Here is an 18,127-nt window from a genome sequence, read left to right on the forward strand (position 1 = left end):
AATGTGGAGGGTGAGACCTCTCCATTCTGGTTATTAGTAATGTACTTGTCTATGGCTGTGATATTTTCTCGCAGAAAGCCTATTGGCCAGGAGTGCCCGTGTCCACCCTCCATGGGAGAGCATTGGGCATGGCCCGTGTCCAACCTCCCATCCATATAGTGTGGTGCTTGGTCGAAGATTATGATCGAGGAGTATTCTGCTTACTAGCCGTGGGAGCACTGATTTCCCCACTACAAATAAGTCGATCCGAGTATATATGTTGCGTATCTGGGAGAAGAAGGATAACTCTTTCTCTCCTGGGTGGGTGAACCGCTAATGGTCCATGGCCCCCACGTGCTCCATGATTATGCAAAGTTCTTTCGCCATATTGGTGATCTTCCCTGTTTTTGGTTTCGACCTGTCCATCCATGGGTCTTGTGGGATTTCCGCCATGGTCCTCTTTATAAACTCCATGTCTTCCCAGTTGGGTACATACACATTGACCAGGACTACCGGTGCCCCATCTAGGACACCACAGATCATGACGTATTGTCCCCCTGGGTCCATGACCGTCCTCATTGCAGTAAACATGCTCCTCTTATTTAGAAATATGGCTACCCCCTGGCTCTGATCCCGTAGCAAGACAAGTAGCTCTGTCTCACCCAGCCCTTCCTTACCTGCAGTCGGTCCTTCTATCTCAGGTGCGTCTCTTGGAGGAAGACTATGTTGGCTTTAATGCTTTTCAGGTGGGCGAAGACTCTGGATCTTTTCACTGGGCCGTTAAGTCCACTGACGTTCCAGGTGACTATTCTGATGGGGGGTTTTTGTTTCCCCCCCCTCCTGCGGAATCAGCCATACTTACCTGGTGGATGCGCCCCTGCACTCCTGGGTTTCCCTTTGTTAGGGGGCCTTCCAAGATGGTAGCGGTCACCGTTCTCCCCATGAGGTTGGGCCCCCGCGCTCCAGGGCTTCCCTTTGTCCAGAGGCCACCCAACATGGCCGGCAACTATGTGTACGCCATGTGGGCACCCTGCACTCCGGAGTTTCCTTTCGTCCAGGGATCCCTCCAAAGTGCCGTTGTGTTTCAAGCTGCCACATGTGGTCCGTTGTAACTAGCCTAGAGCCCTTACCATTCTTGTCCATATACTTCCCCTATGATTCTTTCCCTGACCTTGTCTTCTCTCCCACCCCATCTCCTGTTACTGTCCCCACCTCTTGACTCTCCTTTCCCTATTTACTCCCCTAGCTGTCCCCCATCAGTATTGTGTACTCTCCCCGTTGCCAGGCACACTCTCCTCTGTGGGGGATGCCCTGCGGCCCCCCTACCTCGCTCGTACCTCCTGCCGCCAGGTTTCCTGCTGGTGTGGTGACCTTCATAAATCCATGCTGACTCTGTCCGGTCCTGCCACTGATTTCTAAGTGATCTACTACAAATTCTTTGACAATGGATTTGAGAATATTCCCCACTACTGATGTTTGGCTTAATGGTCTATAATTTCCTGCTTTCTTTCGATCTCCCTTTTTAAATAGTGGAGTTGCATTAGCCAACCTCCAATCTGCAGGAACTGTTCCGCAATCTATAGAATCCTGGAACATGACCACCAATGCATCCACTATTTCTAGAGCCACCTCCTTAAGTACCCGGGGATGTAGATTATCAGGCCCTGGAGATTTATCAGCCTTCAATCCCATCAATTTCCCCAAAATCATTTCTCTACTGATATTGATCACCTTCAGTTCCTCCTCACTAAACCCTGCATTCCCCAACATTTCTGGTATCTTATTTGTGTCCTCATTTGTGAAGACAGAACCAAAGTATGTATTAAGTTGCTCAGCCATTTCTTTATCCCCTATAATACATTCCCCTGTTTCTGACTATACATTTGTCTTCATCAGTCTTTTTTTCTTCATGTAGCTATAGAAACTTTTACAGTCAGTTTCTATGTTCCATGCAAGCTTACTTTTGTAATCTATTTCCCCCTTCTTAATTAATGACGTGCACCTACTCAGCACATTCCCGTCGCCGGAAGTCCAAGGTTGAAATCCCGTCTCATCAAATGAATTCAGCATATTTCCCAACCTAAATATGTAAAACTAACCAATAAAAGACTCAATTGAATGTTTGAATTCTTATTATCCTAGCTATCTGGTTTGAACCATGTTCTTTACTTAAAAAATACAGTGCAGAAACAGGTAATTAGGCCCGACTGGTCTATGCTTGTGTTAATTTTTCATATGACCTCTTCCATTTCTATTCCTTCTAACTATCAGCTTTCTTTTCGCCCTCCTTTACTTATCTAGCTTCCCTTTAAATGCTCTACGATTTTTCCACAACTACTGCATGTGGTAGGAAATTCCATATTTTAACCACCAGAGCTCTCCCGAGTTAGAACGTCCTGTGCCGTCCTGTGAAACCACTCTAAAACCCATCTACACTATTCCCTTATCGTCCATATGCCTATCCAATGACCATTTGAATGCGTTTAGTGTTGGCGAGTCCACTACTGTTGCAGGCAGGGCATTCCACGCCCTTGCTACTCTCTGAGTAAAGAGCCTACCTCTGACATCTGTCCTATATCTATCTCTCCTCAATTTAAAGCTATGTCCCCTCGTGCTGGACATCATCATCCGAGGAAAAAGGCTCTCAATGTCCACCCTATCTAATCCTCTGATCATCTTGTATGCCTCAATTAAGTCACCTCTTAACCTTCTTCTCTCTAACGAAAACAGCCTCAAGTCCTTCAGCCTTTCTTCATAAGATCTTCCCTCCATACCAGGCAACATCCTGGTAAATCTCCTCTGCACCCGTTCCAAAGCTTCCACATCCTTCCTATAATGTGGCGACCAGAACTGCACGCAACACTCCAAATGCGGCCGCACCAGTGTTTTGTACAACTGCAACATGACCTCATGGCTCCGAAACTCAATTCCTCTACCAATAAAAGCTAACGCACCGTACGCCTTCTTTTTTTATTTTTATTTTTTATAAATTTAGATTACCCAATTATTTTTTCCAATTAAAGGGCAATTTAGCGTGGCCAATCCACCTACTCTGCACATTTTTGGGTTGTGGGGGCAAAACCCACGCAGACACGGGGAGAATATGCAAACTCCACACGGACAGTGACCCAGAGCCGGGATCGAACCTGGGACCTCAGCGCCGCGAGGCGGTTGTGCTAACCACTAGGCCACCGTGCTGCCCTTCCGTACGCCTTCTTAACAACCCTCTCAACCTGGGTGGCAACTTTCAAGGATTTATGGACATGGACACCGAGATCGCTCTGCTCGTCCACACTACCAAGAATCTTACCATTAGCCCAGTACTCTGTCTTCCTGTTATTCCTTCCAAAATGAATCACCTTACACTTTTCTGCATTAAACTCCATTTGCCACCTGTCAGCCCAGCTCTGCAGCTTATCTATGTCCCTCTGTCACTTGTAACATCTTTTTGGAGATTGGGCAGCACGGTGGCACAGTGGTTAGCACTGCTGCCTCAGCGCCAAAGACCCAGGTTCAATTCTAGCCTTCGGTGACTGTGTATAGTTTGCACTTACTCCCTGTGTCTGCATGGGTATCCTCCGGTTTCCTCCCAGAATTCATAGATGTGCAGGTTAGATGGATTGGCCATATTAAATTGCCCCTTAGTGTCCAGAGGTTAGGTGGGATTAAGGGGATAGGGCAGGAGAGTGGGCCTAGGTAGGCTGCTCTTCAGAGGGTCGGAGAAGACTCAATGGGCCGAATGGCCTCCTTCTGTACTGTACGAATTCCATATTTTTATTCTATTCTATTAATTGTTTATATTTATGATTCCTATTTTTGATTCCCTGAGGCAGAAACATTATTTCTACATCTACCCTATCAAACCACATTATAATTTTAAAGACCTCTTGTCAAATTAACCTTCAATTAAATAAAACAAACATTAACAAATGACGTGCAATAGTAATTGAGACAAACAGCACCCACAGCAGGGGACAGTCTTCCCGTTTGGGGAACATGTATTCCGATATTTCATTATCTTCTACCATGAAGGCAGAGGCAAAATATTGGTTCAGTGCCTCCGCCATCTGTGTTTCCCCATTATTACCTCCAGTATCGTCGTCTAAAGGGCCAACATTTACTTTAGCTATTCTCTTCCTCCTTACATACTTGTAGAAGCTTTTGGTACCAGTGTTTATATTTTCTGCTAGTTTCCTTTTGTAATTCATCGTCGTTCTTTTGATTTTATTTTTAGTAACCTTTTGCTGAACCTTTGTTCTCCCAATCCTCCAGTTTACCACGAGTTTTTGCAGCATAGTTTTGCGAGTGACAGGAAACACTGTTTAATTCTCCCTACTTGTGCCTGAGAGAATTGTTTTTGTAATTTATTTCACAATGTCATTATTTATGTAAATAATACAATAAAGGCCAAGTTACACACTACTCTCCCTTAACTTGTATGTCACATGATGTACTCTCTTCCTGATAAGTGCAAGTTCTGTTTCTTTTTGTTTTTTTAAATTTAGAGTACCCAATTTTTTTTTCCAATTCGGGCAATTTAGCGAGGCCAATTCGTCTAACCACCACATCTTTTTGGGTGGTGGGGGTGAGACCCACGCAGACACGGGGAGAATGCGCAAACTCCACATGGGCAGTGACCCGGGGCTGGGATCGAACCGGGGTTCTCGGCGCCATGAGGCAGCAAAGTTCATGCTCTGGTTTTATGAGAAACACTAGGGAGATCAGCTACTGCAAATATATTTATGTAGTTCATATGTTCTGGCAGCTGCCCACTTAGAATCTCCCTTTTTTTGTGCATGCTAATTATCTTACACTCCTTCATCTGTTTGGCTTAAATTGCACACTCAGGAAACAGTATCAAATCACAATTGAAATTATTCTGGTAGGAGCAGCGTTCCCTGCTGTGACAAGTGGGATATCTCTGTTTCTATTTCATATGCAGTAGGAAACGAATATGGGAGAATGCTAAAAAGATGGAATTATAAACTCATTATCTAAATGCAAGCAGAATTTGTAACAAGATTCATCAGTAAAAATTAAAAAAATATGAGGCAGGCATGACATCCATTAAAGAGTTGTGATTGTGAGAATTCCCGTGGCAACCATGGAGTGAGCGGTCGCACATTTGGCAGCTCCCACTCATGATGGTCTTTTTGTGGCTTTTATGCCGGATTGTTGCAGGAATTTTGTAGAGAAAGGGTGTAGAAGCAAGAACAGAAGAACGGGACCCCCAGTTTATGGAGCTGCGGCCCAGAGGTCATTGTAAAAGAACGAATCAGGCGGTGGTGGCGAGTGAGGAGCGGATAATGCGCGTGAGGATGGCGGACGAGCAGGGATGGACCCAGTCATCTCAGAGGCCGATGGACCTGTTGCTGAGCTTCTTAAATGAGAAGTTCACCCAACAACGGAAGGAGAGTGCGGAGGACCTGGCCCGGGCGGTGGACTCCATCAAGGCGGTGGTTGACCGGGTGGAGACAAAACTGTCGGCTCAGGGTCAGGCAATCCAGAGGTTGGAGGCAGGGGAGCAGGAAGGACAGTCCACTTCGATGGCAGCAGAGATTAGGATGCTGCGTGACTAGCAGAAGAAGTTGCTGGAGAAAGTGGAGGATCTGGAAAATCGTTCCCTGAGGCAGAACATTTGGACCTTGGGTCTGCCGGAGGGAATCAAAGGATCGGATGCTGGTGCGCATGTGGGTAAGATGTTGGAGTAGCTACTTGTGGAAGGTGTGTTTGATCGACCGTTGGAGGTGGACCGGGCCCACAGGGCACTAATGCGCAAGCCCCAGGGAAGGTGTACCGCCGAGAGCGATGGTGGTACGATTACATTGGTTCCTGGACAAGGAACACATTATGAGGTGGGCCAGGCAGATGAGGCGATGTACGTGGGAAGAGTTCGAGATCCGGGTGTACCAAGATCTGGGAGCAGAACTCGCAAAGAGGAGGGCGACCTTTAATAAGGTCAAGTTGGCCCTGTACAAGAAGGACATAACGTTTGGACTACTGTACTCAGCCCGCCTATGGGTGACCTATAGGGGCCGGGAGTGGTACTTTGGCTCATCGGAGGAGGCTACGGACTTAATGAAGGAGAATAGACCGAAAGGAGAAGGAGGATCTGACTGATTATGGGGGAAGATTTTGACACGGTTCTGGATCCGAGGCTGGATCGGTCGAGTTCCAGGTCTGGGAAGGTATCAGCTACGGCAAAGGAGCTGGGGGGGGGGGGGGGTTTATGGATCGCATGGGGGGAGGGGGGGGGGGGCGCTGTATCCTTGGAGATTTGGGGGGTCAAGGAGTCAGGAGTTTGCATTCTCCTCCCATGTACACGAGGTGTATTTCCGGATAGACTTCTTTGTGTTGGACAAAACGCTGCTGGCTGAAGTGGTGGATGCTGAATATTCAGCAATTGTGGTGTCAGACCATGCCCCTCCCTGGGTAGACCTGCAAGTCAACAAGGGAAAGGCCCAGCAGCCGCGATGGAGGTTAGATGTAGGGCTGTTAGCGGAGGAGGAGGTGTGTGAGCAGGTGAGGGAGGCCATTCGGGGATATATAAAGATCAATGACACAGGTGAGGTTTCGGCAGGGGTGGTGTGGGAGGCACTGAAGGCGGTTGTTAGGTGGGGAATTCATCTCAATCCGGGCACATAAGGAGAAGACTGAGCGGGCGGTGTTGGACAGGCTGGTAGGCAAAATTTTACAGGTGGACAGGAGGTATGCGGAGTCTCCGGATGATGGGCTTTTGAAGGAGCGTCAGAGACTGCAGTTGGAATTTGGGTCCCTGTCCACAGGTAAGGCAGAGGGACAGCTGAGGAGAGTAAAGGGGGAAAAAGCCTGCAGGGTGTTGGCGCATCAGTTGAGGAAACAGGAGGTGGCAAAAATGATGTGGGGGAAGTAAAGGATACAGGGGGAAGGTGGTTTTGGATCCGCTGGTGGTGAATGATGTGTTTCGGGAGTTCTACAGTAGATTGTATGAATCAGAACCCCCAACCGGTGAGGAGGGTATGAATCAATTCCTGGGGGGAGTTGGAGTTTCTGAGGATAGATGAAGAGTTGGCGGAGGGCTTGGCAGCCCCAATTGGGCTTGGGAGGTTATAGACGGGTTGGGGGCGATGTAAACGGGTAAGGCCCCGGCCCCGATGGATACCCTCGTTGAGTTTTATAAAAAGTTCTCCGGGTTGCTGGGGCCGCTCCTGGTAAAGGCTTTTAATGAGTCCAAGGAGCTGGGAGTGCCCCCCCCCCCCCCCCCCCCCCCCCCCCCACGTTATCGCAGGCATAGATTTCCCTTATTTTGAAGCGGGATAAGAATCCGGAGAGTTGTGGGTCGTATAGGCCGATCTCCCTGTTGAATGTGGATGCAAAATTGCTGGCAAAGATCTTGGCCACGCATAGAGGATTGTGTCCCGGAGGTAATAGGGGAGGACCAGATGGGATTTGTGAAGGGACGACACCTGACGTCCAATGTTAGACGGTTCCTAAATGCGATAATGCCTGTGGAGGGGCGCGAGGTCAAGGTGGCGGTGACCATGGATGCAGAGAAGGCCTTTGATCGAGTGGAGTGGAGGTACCTGTTGGATGTCATGGGAAGGTTTGGGTTCAGGCAGGAATTTGTGGATTGGGTCCGGTTGCTTTATCAGGCACCGGTGGCTTTATCAGGCACCGGTGGCGAATGTAAGGACCAAACGGGTCCGGTCGGAGTATTTTAGTCTGTGTAAGGCAGGGGTGCCCACTCTCCCCACTACTGTTTGCCCTAGCCTTAGAGCCTTTGGCAATGGCACTAAGGACATCGAACATTTGGGGATAGTGAGAGAGGGGTGGAGCATAGGGCCTGGCTCTATGTGGACGATTTGCTCCTGTGTATAACAGACCCGTTGTGGGGGATTGCAGGAATTATGGGAAAACTGGAGGAATTTGGCCGGTTCTCCGGTTACAAACTAAGCAAGAGCGAGATCTTCGCAATCCAGGCAAGGGGGCAGGAGAGGAGACTGAAGGAGATGCCGTTCTAAGTAGTGGGAAGGAGTTTTGGGTATCTGGGGATTCAGGTGGCAAGGGACTGGGGGCAGCTTCATGAATTAAATTTGGGCAGGGTAATTGGGCAAATGAAAGGGGACTTCCGCAGGTGGGACGTGCTCCCACTGTCATTGGCGGGGAGGGTACAGACTGTGAAAATGTCTGTCCTCCCGAGATTGTCGTTTGTTTTTCAGTGTCTCCCAGTCTTTAGCCCCAATGCATTTTTTAGGAAAGCGAACGCGGTGGTCTCGGGTTTTATATGGGCTGGGAAAACCCCGAGGGTGAAAAAGATTCTTTATTGAGCAGGGGCGCGGGGAGGGAGGCTTGGTCCTTCCGAACTTTATTAACTACCATTGGGCGGCTAATATTCCAATGCTTAGGAAGTGGGTTGTGGGGAAGGGATCAGTGTGGGAGCGAGTGGAGGCGGCATCTTGTAAGGACATTAGTCTGGAGGCTCTGTTAACGGCGCCTCTGCCATTCTTGCCGGCTCGGTACTCCACAAGCCCAGTGTTAGTGGCAACCCTAAGAGTGTAGAGCAATGGAGGCAGTACATGAGACTGGAAGGGGTGTCGGTGTGGTCACCGATCTGAGACAATCACCGGTTCGCTCTGGGGAGGCTGGATGGGGCCTTTGGGAAGTGGCAGTGGGCACAGATTAAGAGGTTTGGCGATCTCTTTATTGAGGAGCGGTTCCCGAGCCTGGAGGAGCTAGAGGAGGAGTTTGAGTTGCCAGGTGGGAACGGATTTCGGAACCTGCAGGTACGGGACTTCGTCTGGAGGCAGATTCCAAGCTTCCCTCGGCTCCCTCCAAGGGGACTGCAGGATAAAGTGATGTCTAAAACAGGGTTTGGGAAAGTGGGGGGGGGTCTCGGAAATATATGAGGAATTGATGGAATGGGCAGGGGTCCCAATCAGGGAGGTGAAATGGGAGGACGAGTTGGGAGGGGAGTTGGAAGTTGGGCAATGGGAGAAGGCCCTGAAAAGAGTCAAGGCATCCTCGTCATGTGCCAGGCTTAGCCTGATCCAGTTCAAGGTGGTCCTCAGGGCTCATATAACTGTGGCCCAGATGAGTAGATTTTTGAGGAGGTGGAGGACAGGTGTGGGTGGTTAGGAGAAAGTCTGGCAAATCATGTACATATGTTTTGGGCATGTCTGAAGCTGAGGGGATATTGGCAGGAATTCTCAGATGTCATGTCAGAGGTCCTGGAAGGGAGGGTGACTCTGATAATTGGGTACTCAATTTTAACAAAAAAAAGAAAGGGAGAGGAAAACAGGAAACTATAGGCCAGGTAGCCTACCATCTGTCATTGGGAAAATTCTGGAATTCATTATTCAGGAAGTAGTAGCAGGACATTTAGAAAATCATAATCAGCAAAGTCAACATGGTTTCATGAAAAGGCTTGATAAATTTCTTTGTCGTCATTGAGGATGTAATAAGCAGGCTTGGTAAATGGGTACCAGTTGATGTAGTGTATTTGGATTTCCGATAAGCATTTGTTAAGGTGTCACTACTACCCAAGTTAAGAGCTCATGGTGTTAGGGATAATATATTAGCATGGATGGAGGGTGGAGGGCTGGTAACTAATAGGAAATTCAGAATTGGGTTAAATGGGTCATTTTCTGGAGGACAAACTATAAGCAGTGGGGTGCCACAGTGCTGGGCCTCATTAATTTAGTAATGACTTGGCTGAAGGGACTGACCTTATGGAAGCCAAATTTGCTGATCCATGGGAAAGAAGGGTGACGGGCTCCAGCGAGGCAAGTGCGGTAGTGATGGTGGGGAGGGGGGCATGCAGAAGGAGGCCATTCAGCATATCGTGTCTTCATCAGATCTCCGACTGAGCATTATAACATAATACCATTCTCCAACCTTTTTCCTTGTAACCCTGAACATTGTTTCTATTCAAATAATCATGTCATGCCTCATGAATGTCTCGATGGAAGCTGCCACCACTACACTTCCAGATGGTGCATTCCAGACCTGAACCACTCGCATTGTGAATTTTATTTTCACAGTGATTGAGAGATGTGTTTTTTTTTTCTTGTTTAATTGGGAATAGAGATAGTAATTAAGGATATTGTATTTACTGATTTTGCATTGTTTCAGGGGTATTTGTAGCTATTTTCGGGTGTGAGGTTAAAGATTTTAAAACTGTGTTAATAATAACTTTTTGTTTAAAATATCATATCCCTATTTTTTCATGAAATCACTCCTGGAGTGAAGTATTCTTTCCACACAGCCTTACAAAATAAACTAAAATATTAGGGTTTCAGGACAGTATCCTAGCCACTGTTGAGGTCTGGTCTGGGATCATAATAAAAAGAAAGGACAAAATTTTCCCTATATGTTTTTGCATTGTGGCATAAAAATGCTAAGGAAATTTGGTTACATTCCATTATGTTATTTCAAGAAGGAATTAGATATAACTCTTGGGGCTATAGGGATCAAGGGATATGGGGAGACGGGATCTGGGTATTGAACTTGATGATTAGCCATGATCATAATAAATGGAAATCAGTAATCAGGACTATGTCGTGCGAACCAAAGACGATGGATTCAGTCTTCCTAATCGGGTGTAAGACAAACGGGGCTCCGAGCAGCGCTATCCATAGGTAAAGGTGGAAGGTATTGGGGAATCCGCTTTGTTGGGGCTCCAAGTAGCATCCACCCGTCAGCACCGCCCAAGCGCCCCGCCAAAGGATAGTTGTTAATCCTGGCCATACTGTCGACGAGACACCAAGTGTTGTTTATGATCATGAGACATCTATGGAATTTACCTTTTACAAACAGCGTATCAAACCAAATCTGAACACCAAGCAATAAGCAAATATGAGTGAGGTATGAATGCTATCCACCAGGAGATAGCTGTCAATGAAATGATTATCAAGGAAAAAGGAAATTAAATAACAAAATACTTTTTTGAAATCTTTACAGCTTCGCCTTGTAACGAAGTTCAACCGAAGAGCAGAATTTCCTTTTCTGTGCAGATTTCAAGCAATTTAGGGGTGGGGGATGGGAGGGATGAACCAATTTAATTTCCGACAATAGTAAAATATGAGTTGATTTATAAACCACGGTTGCACATTGGTTAGCACTGTTGCTTCACAGCGCCAGGGACCTGGGTTTGATTCCTGGCTTGGGTCACTGTCTGTGCAGAGTCTGCACGTTCTCCCTGTGTGGGTTTCCTCTGGGTGATCCGGTTTCCTCCAACAAGTCCCGAAAGATGTGCTTGTTAGGTGAATTGGACATTCTGAATTCTCCCTCAGTGTACCCGAACAGGCGCCGGAATGTGGCGACTAGGGGATTTTCACAATAACTTAATTTCAGTGTTAATGTAAGCCTATTTATGACACTAATTATTATCATAAGGCCAGTCTAATAATTCCCATAATTGAATTGTTCTGGCTATACTACCTAATACCTCGCTCACTTACGCTTAAATCTTGAAATGCTGATTGTAGATCTTTAATGTTTGGTCAAGTATGCTGCTTATCATTAATCTCCCTGAATTCGCTGATACATTAAATCATGGTTTGAATGTTATTTCAGGACAGACTGAGAAATGAAAGAAGCCAGGAGTACAATCAGTTTCTTAGGGAGCAAGACAAATATGAGCAATTAAGAAGAAATGGCAAGTGGCTACCGAAGGTGACAATTTTCTGTTCAATCCAGAAAGAAAATCAATTGTGATAATCGGCAGGGAGTTAAGATTAACATCAAATCAAAAATATAGTTTATGGTATCTTACTAAATGTATGTTGATAAATTTTACATACAGTCATAGTAACATAAAGTTGACCACGTGAACCAGTGTGTCTGTGCCGGTTCTTTGAAAGTGCTATCTAGTTAGGCCCACTACTCTGTTCTTTTTCCATAGGCTGCAATTTTTTCATCCAATTCCTATTACAAAACACAAGTGAATCTGCTTTCACCACCTTTTCAGGCAGTGTATTCCAGTTCATAACTTCGGAAGATTATAAGATCATAGGAAGTAAAGAAATAAGAGCAGGAGAAGAATATTTGGGCCCGAGAGCCATCTCTGCCATTCAGCAAGATCATTGCTGATTAGATTGATAAAAACTTTGTATACTCAACCTTAAATATATTCAGTGACCGAGCCTCAACCGGTCTCTGTGGAGGAGAATTTCAAAGACTAATGACCCACTGAGGGAAGAATTTTCTCCTTATCTCAGTCTTAAAAGGGAGGCCCCATTTTTTTAAAAAACCGTGCCCCCTAGTTATCAATTTCCGCATGAGAGAAACATCCTCTCCACATCCATCCTGTCAAACATCCTCAGAATTTTTTGTATTTCAAGAAACACCCCCTCCATTCCAGGGATCATCCCAGTGAATCTTCACTGAACTACTTCTAATGCAAGTATATCTTGTTAGTAATATTTTATTAAAAAATTTTTTTTTGAGACAAAATTGTACATTATACACAAACAACAACAATATAACAACCGCCCCCTCCTCTACCCTCCTCTCCCCCCACCCCCTTGCCCCCATGAAAAAAAACTGATCCTGAAGCAGAATACAGAGACAAAACCTCCCTCCCTAACAACGGGCGGTAATCGGTTCCTTGAAAAAGGAGATGAAAGGTTACCACCTCAAATAGAACCCTTCCACCGACCCCCTCAAAGTGTACTTGATCTTTTATTAAATAAATTTAGAGTACCCAATTATTTTTCTTTTACAATTAAGGGGCAATTTAGCGTGGCCAATCCACCTAACCAGCACATCTTAGGGTTGTGCGGGTGACACCCACGCAGACATGGGGAGAACGTGCAAACTTCACACGGACAGTGACCCAGGGCCGGGATTCGAACCCGGGTCCTCAGCGCCGTAGTCCCAGTGATAACCACTGCGCCACGTACCGCCCTTACTTCATCTTTTACAGGCGCAAAAATTCCATCAGGACCCCCAACCATGCCAAGGCCTTTAGGCAGCACCGGGGACTTCCACCCAAGCAGAGCTCTCCTCCGACTATTAGCGAGCTGAAGGCTAGTCCATCTGCTCTCATCCCTGTGCAGCACCGTCGAGTCTGAAACTCCAAAAATGGCCACCAACAGGCACGGCTCCAGCTGAAAGCCTAGAATCCTGACATTGTATCAAAAAAGGAGACACAGAAACTAAGGCACTTGGGGCAAGACCATAACGTGAGTGTGTGTGATTCAACGACCCCCTAGAACACCACTTGCACCTATCCTCTACCCTCAAGAAGAACCCACTCATCTGCGCCTTGGTCAGGTCCATCCTGTGAACTGGGCCAGGCTTAAAGGGCCAAAACCAAGCACCCTGGTGGGAGCCACCACCTGTGCGACTGCTCACCACATAGCTGCCACCAAAAGTCCCCTAGTCATGCTTTATGTGGCACCTTACAAAATGACTTTTTGAACTCCAAATATGCTACATCCCTTTTATCTATTCATCCTCCGAGAGGTCTTAAGAAATTAGTCAAGCATGATTTTCCTTTAACAAAATCATGTTGACTGCTTGTTTGTATCATTATTTTATAAATGTCCTGCTACTACATCCTAAATAATGAATTTTAGCATTTTTACAAACTGGCCTATAATTTTCTGCTTTCTGTCTCCACTCTTTCTTCAATTGAGGTGTTACATTTGCAGTTTTGCAACCCACTGGCACCTTTCCAGAATCCAAGGAATTTTAGAAGATTACAAACAATGCATCACCCACTTCTTTTAAGCTCCTAGAATGACTGCCATCAGGTCCTCTGAACCTGTCAGCCTTTAGTTCCATTAATTTCCCAGTACTCTATCTCCAGTGATCATGTTAATTTCATTTCCTCGCTGTTTAATCTTTAAGTTTTCTGCTATTCTTGGAACGCTTTGTGTGTTGTCTGGTGTGAGGATAGATGCAAAGTACTCTGCCATTTCCATATTTCCCAATCTCATCCTCTTAAGGTACCAATGCTTACTTTAGCTGCTCTTTCCCTTTTTATATAACAAGCTTTTGCTGTATTTTTTAAATTTCTTGCTAGTTTCCCCTCAAACTGTAATTAGGGGTGACCAAACCATGACTTGTGAGCTGCTTGTGACTCTTTAACACACACTGCAGCTCATTCCTTGTCCCGTGAGCCCGGTAAATCATGCATTGGAAGGGGCTTAAGCACCTCGGCATGAACAGCTTCACAGCGTGAGAGAATCCGAGGCTAGGCAGATGCACTGGGAGGAGGATTAAGGTAACAGATACATTTCAGTGCTGTTGCAAGATTCCATTTGTAGCTTCCAGAGGTCTTACCTGGGGTTGTATGACCTTCAGTGCTATTTTCTTTGGCTTCCTAATCCACCTTCTCACAGTTGACCCTTCAACCTGCAGCCTCTGTCTGGAAAGGCAGGAAACTGTTTAATACAGAAGAGGAATATAAGAACCTATTGGGACACGGGTAATCTTCCTTCTTCAGGTACTATGCATTAAGAAAATGAAAAAATGAAAATTGCTTATTGTCACAAGTAGGCTTGAAATGAAATTACTGTGAAAAGCCCTTAGTCGCCACATTCTGGCACCTGTTGGTGGAGCCTGGTACAGGAAGAGGACGTTGATGATTGTGGAATATTGGATTGGTCCGTTGCCATGCTTGGCAAAGGACTGCAGTGGTTTGCCATTGCCTCTGCAGTATGTCTGACTGCAAATTCTCCCACTTCTGCCGCCTCCCATCAGGCATATTGGAAGGGTTTACATGCTGATAATTAATCTGATCGGCCACATTATTGACAGACCTTCTGTGGCCATCAAGTCCTGAAGTGGGACTTGAACCCAGAGCTTCTGGCTCAGAAGTAGGGGCGCTACCTGTCTCCCACAAGACCTCAGGCACACAGGTACTCTGATTCAAATTTGTTGTTCGGTAGGTGGTAAACAATTTGTTTTTAACCTCGACTCATTTTCCAAGGCTGCCAAAGCTAGTTAAGGAATGAGCATATGCTAGCTCTGATGAGCATCAGTGAAACAGATTTGTTTTTTGCCACGATCCTAATTGTGTTTAAAGAAAGCCTGGAAGATGAGAGAGGAAATATATGACGGTTTCCTTACAGGAGTGTGTGCAATTCGCATACCGCCGCAACCGGTCCACAGCAGATGCCATTTCCCTGGCCCTACACTCATCCTAGAGCATCTCGACAGCAAGGACTGCTGTCATGATTACAGCAATTAATATGATTACAGCTCCACCTTCAACACCATAATCCCAGCCAAGCTCTTATCAAAGCTCCAAAACCTAGGACTTGCCTCCCCACTCTGGAACTCGATCCTCGACTTTCTGACCCACAGACCACATCAGTAAGAATGAACAACAACACCGTCACAATAGTCCTCAATACAGGAACCCCGCATGGCTGTGTACTTAGCCCCCTAATCTACTCCCTATACACACACAACTGCGTGGCAAAATTTGGTTCCAGCTCCATCTACAAGTTTGCTGACAATACGACCAAAGTGGGCCGGATCTCAAATAATGATAAGTCAGAATACAGGAGGGAGAACCTAGTGGAGTGGTGCAGCGACAACAATCTCTCCCTCAATACCAGCAAAACTAAAGAGCTGGTCATTGACTTCAGGAAGCAAAGTACTGTACACACCCCTGTCAGCATCAACGGGGCCGAGTTGGAGATGGTTAGCAGTTTCAAATTGCTCGGGGTGCACATCTCCAAAAATCTGTCCTGGTCCACCCACGTTGACGCTACCACCAAGAAAGCACAACAGCGCCTATACTTCCTCAGGAAACTAAGGAAATTCGGCATGTCCACATTAACTCTTACCAACTTTAACAGATGCACCATAGAAAGCTGTCTGTGTAAAGCGGGCAGCATAATCAGACCCCTCCCACTCGTCTTACTCACTGTTCCAACTTCTCCCATTGGGCAGGAGATACAGAAGTCTGAAAACACTCACGAACAGACTCAAAAGCAGCTTCTTCCCCACTGTTATCAGACTCCAAAATGACCCTTTTATGGATTGACCTGATTAACACTACACCCCTGTATGCTTCATCTGATGCCGGTGCTTATGTATTTACATTGTATACCTTGTGTTGCCCTATTATGTATTTTCTTTTATTCCCTTTTCTTTCCATGTACTTAATGATCTGTTGAGGTGCTCGCAGAAAAATGCTTTTCACTGTACCTCGGTACATGTGACAATGAACAAAAAAAAATAGTAATAAAAATGTGTCTGTGAAGGTTGTCTGTATCATGCAGCTCTCAAATGTCTGGAAATGATCAGAAAGTTCGGAACATTTGGCCACGCCTACTCTAATTTCTTCCTCTTTATTATTTTTGTAGTCATCTTTTGCTGGTTTCTGAAATGTTCCCAGTCTTCTGGCCTCCTGTTAATCTTCTCAGAATTGTACCGATTTTCTTTCAATATGATGCCATCTTTCTTAGTTAGGACTGGATGCTGCATCTGTCTTGTTGAGTCTTTTTTTTTCGATGAAGTATACCTTTGTTGAGAGTTAGGAAATAGCTCCTTATGTGTCTGCCACTGCTTCTCCATCATCTTACTGTTTAAATCTGTTTTGTCACTCCACTTTAGCCAACTCTGTCTTCATACCACTATAGAATAGAATAGAATAGAACAGTACAGCACAGAACAGGCCCTTCGGCCCTCGATGTTGTGCCGAGCAATGATCACCCTACTTAAACCCACGTAACCCGTATACCAACAATCCCCCCATTAACCTTACACTACGGGCAATTTAGCATGGCCAATCCACCTAACCCGCACATCTTTTGGACTGTGGGAGGAAACCGGAGCACCCGGAGGAAACCCACGCACACATGGGGAGGACGTGCAGACTCCACACAGACAGTGACCCAGCCGGGAATCGAACCTGGGACCCTGGAGCTGTGAAGCATTGATGCTAACCACCATGCTACCGTGAGGCCCCTATTTACCTTCATTTAAATTCAAGATGTGGAGATGCCGGCGTTGGACTGGGGTGAGCACAGTAAGAAGGTGAATTCACCTGAGGAATGAGCAGTGCTCCGAAAGCTAGTGTTTTAAACAAACATGTTGAATTTTAACCTGGTGTTGTAAGGTTTAAATTCAAGACATTGGTTTTTGACCCAAATTTCTCATCGTCAGACTGAATGTAAACTTTATGCTGTGATTGCACCTGCATATGAACATACGAACAAGGAGCAGCAGGAGGCCATTTAGCTTCTTGAGCCTGCTCCACCATTTATAAGATCATGGCTGATTTGATAGTAACCTCAAATCTGCGTCCCGCCTAACCCCAATAACCAGGCGGCACGGTAGCAAAGTGGTTAGCACTGTTGCTTCACAGCGCCAGGGTCCCAGGTTCGATTCACGCTTGGGTCACTGTCTCTGCAGAGTCTGCAGGTTCTCCCCGTGTCTGCGTGGGGTTCCTCCGGGTGTTCCAGTTTCCTCCTACAATCCAAAAATGTGTATGTTAGGTGGATTGACCATTCTAGCTTGCCCTTAGTGTCCAATAGAGAAAAACAGTTTTGGTGGGGTTACAGGGATAGGGTGGAGTTGTGGGCTTAGGTAGGGTGCTCTTTACAAGTGATGGTGCAGACTCGATGGGCCGAATGGCCTCCTTTGCACTGTAAATTCTATGATTCTATGAACCTATTACCCCCCTTGCTTCCAAGAATCTATCCACCTCTGCCTAAAAATAATCAAAGACCTTGCTTCCGCCACCTTTTCATGAAGAGAATTTCGAAGACTCCCAACCCTCTGAGAGAGAACATTTCATCTTATCTCTGTTCTAAATGGGCGACCCCATATTTTTAAACAGTGACCTCCAGCTCTAGATTGTCTCACAAGAGATAACCCCCTTGCCAAATCCACCCTGTCAAGACCCCTCAGGACCTTGAATGTTTCAATCATGTTGTCTCTTAAACTCTTGTAAACTCATCTAAGTTGCCTCTTGCTCTTCTAAACATGAGGATTCTTTACTTAATTAATTAATTAATCCAATCTCATTGCACATTGCCAGGTCTAAAATAGCCTGCTCCCTGATTGATTCCAGAACATATAGTTCTGAGAAACTGTTCTGAATTCACTCTTGGCTAAGGCAGCCTGGAGGATGTTCACAATTTGATTTCCTCAATCTATATGATCATTAAAATTGCCCATGACTATTTCAGTACCTTTTTTCCAT

At 46.0% G+C, this 18,127-nt stretch overlaps 1 protein-coding gene across 1 annotated transcript in view; it reads left to right on the forward strand.

Annotated features, from left to right (window-relative positions):
- LOC119972134 (centrosome and spindle pole-associated protein 1) overlaps positions 1-18,127 on the forward strand; it is a 354,916-nt gene that overhangs the window by 68,755 nt on the left and 268,034 nt on the right. The window contains exon 6 of the mRNA XM_038808467.1: positions 11,533-11,631. Within this exon, the coding sequence (XP_038664395.1) occupies positions 11,533-11,631 (99 nt within the window). The remainder of the gene's footprint in view (positions 1-11,532; positions 11,632-18,127) is intronic.

This window comes from Scyliorhinus canicula, chromosome 10 (assembly GCF_902713615.1).
Source record: "Scyliorhinus canicula chromosome 10, sScyCan1.1, whole genome shotgun sequence".
NCBI classification, from domain to species: domain Eukaryota; kingdom Metazoa; phylum Chordata; class Chondrichthyes; order Carcharhiniformes; family Scyliorhinidae; genus Scyliorhinus; species Scyliorhinus canicula.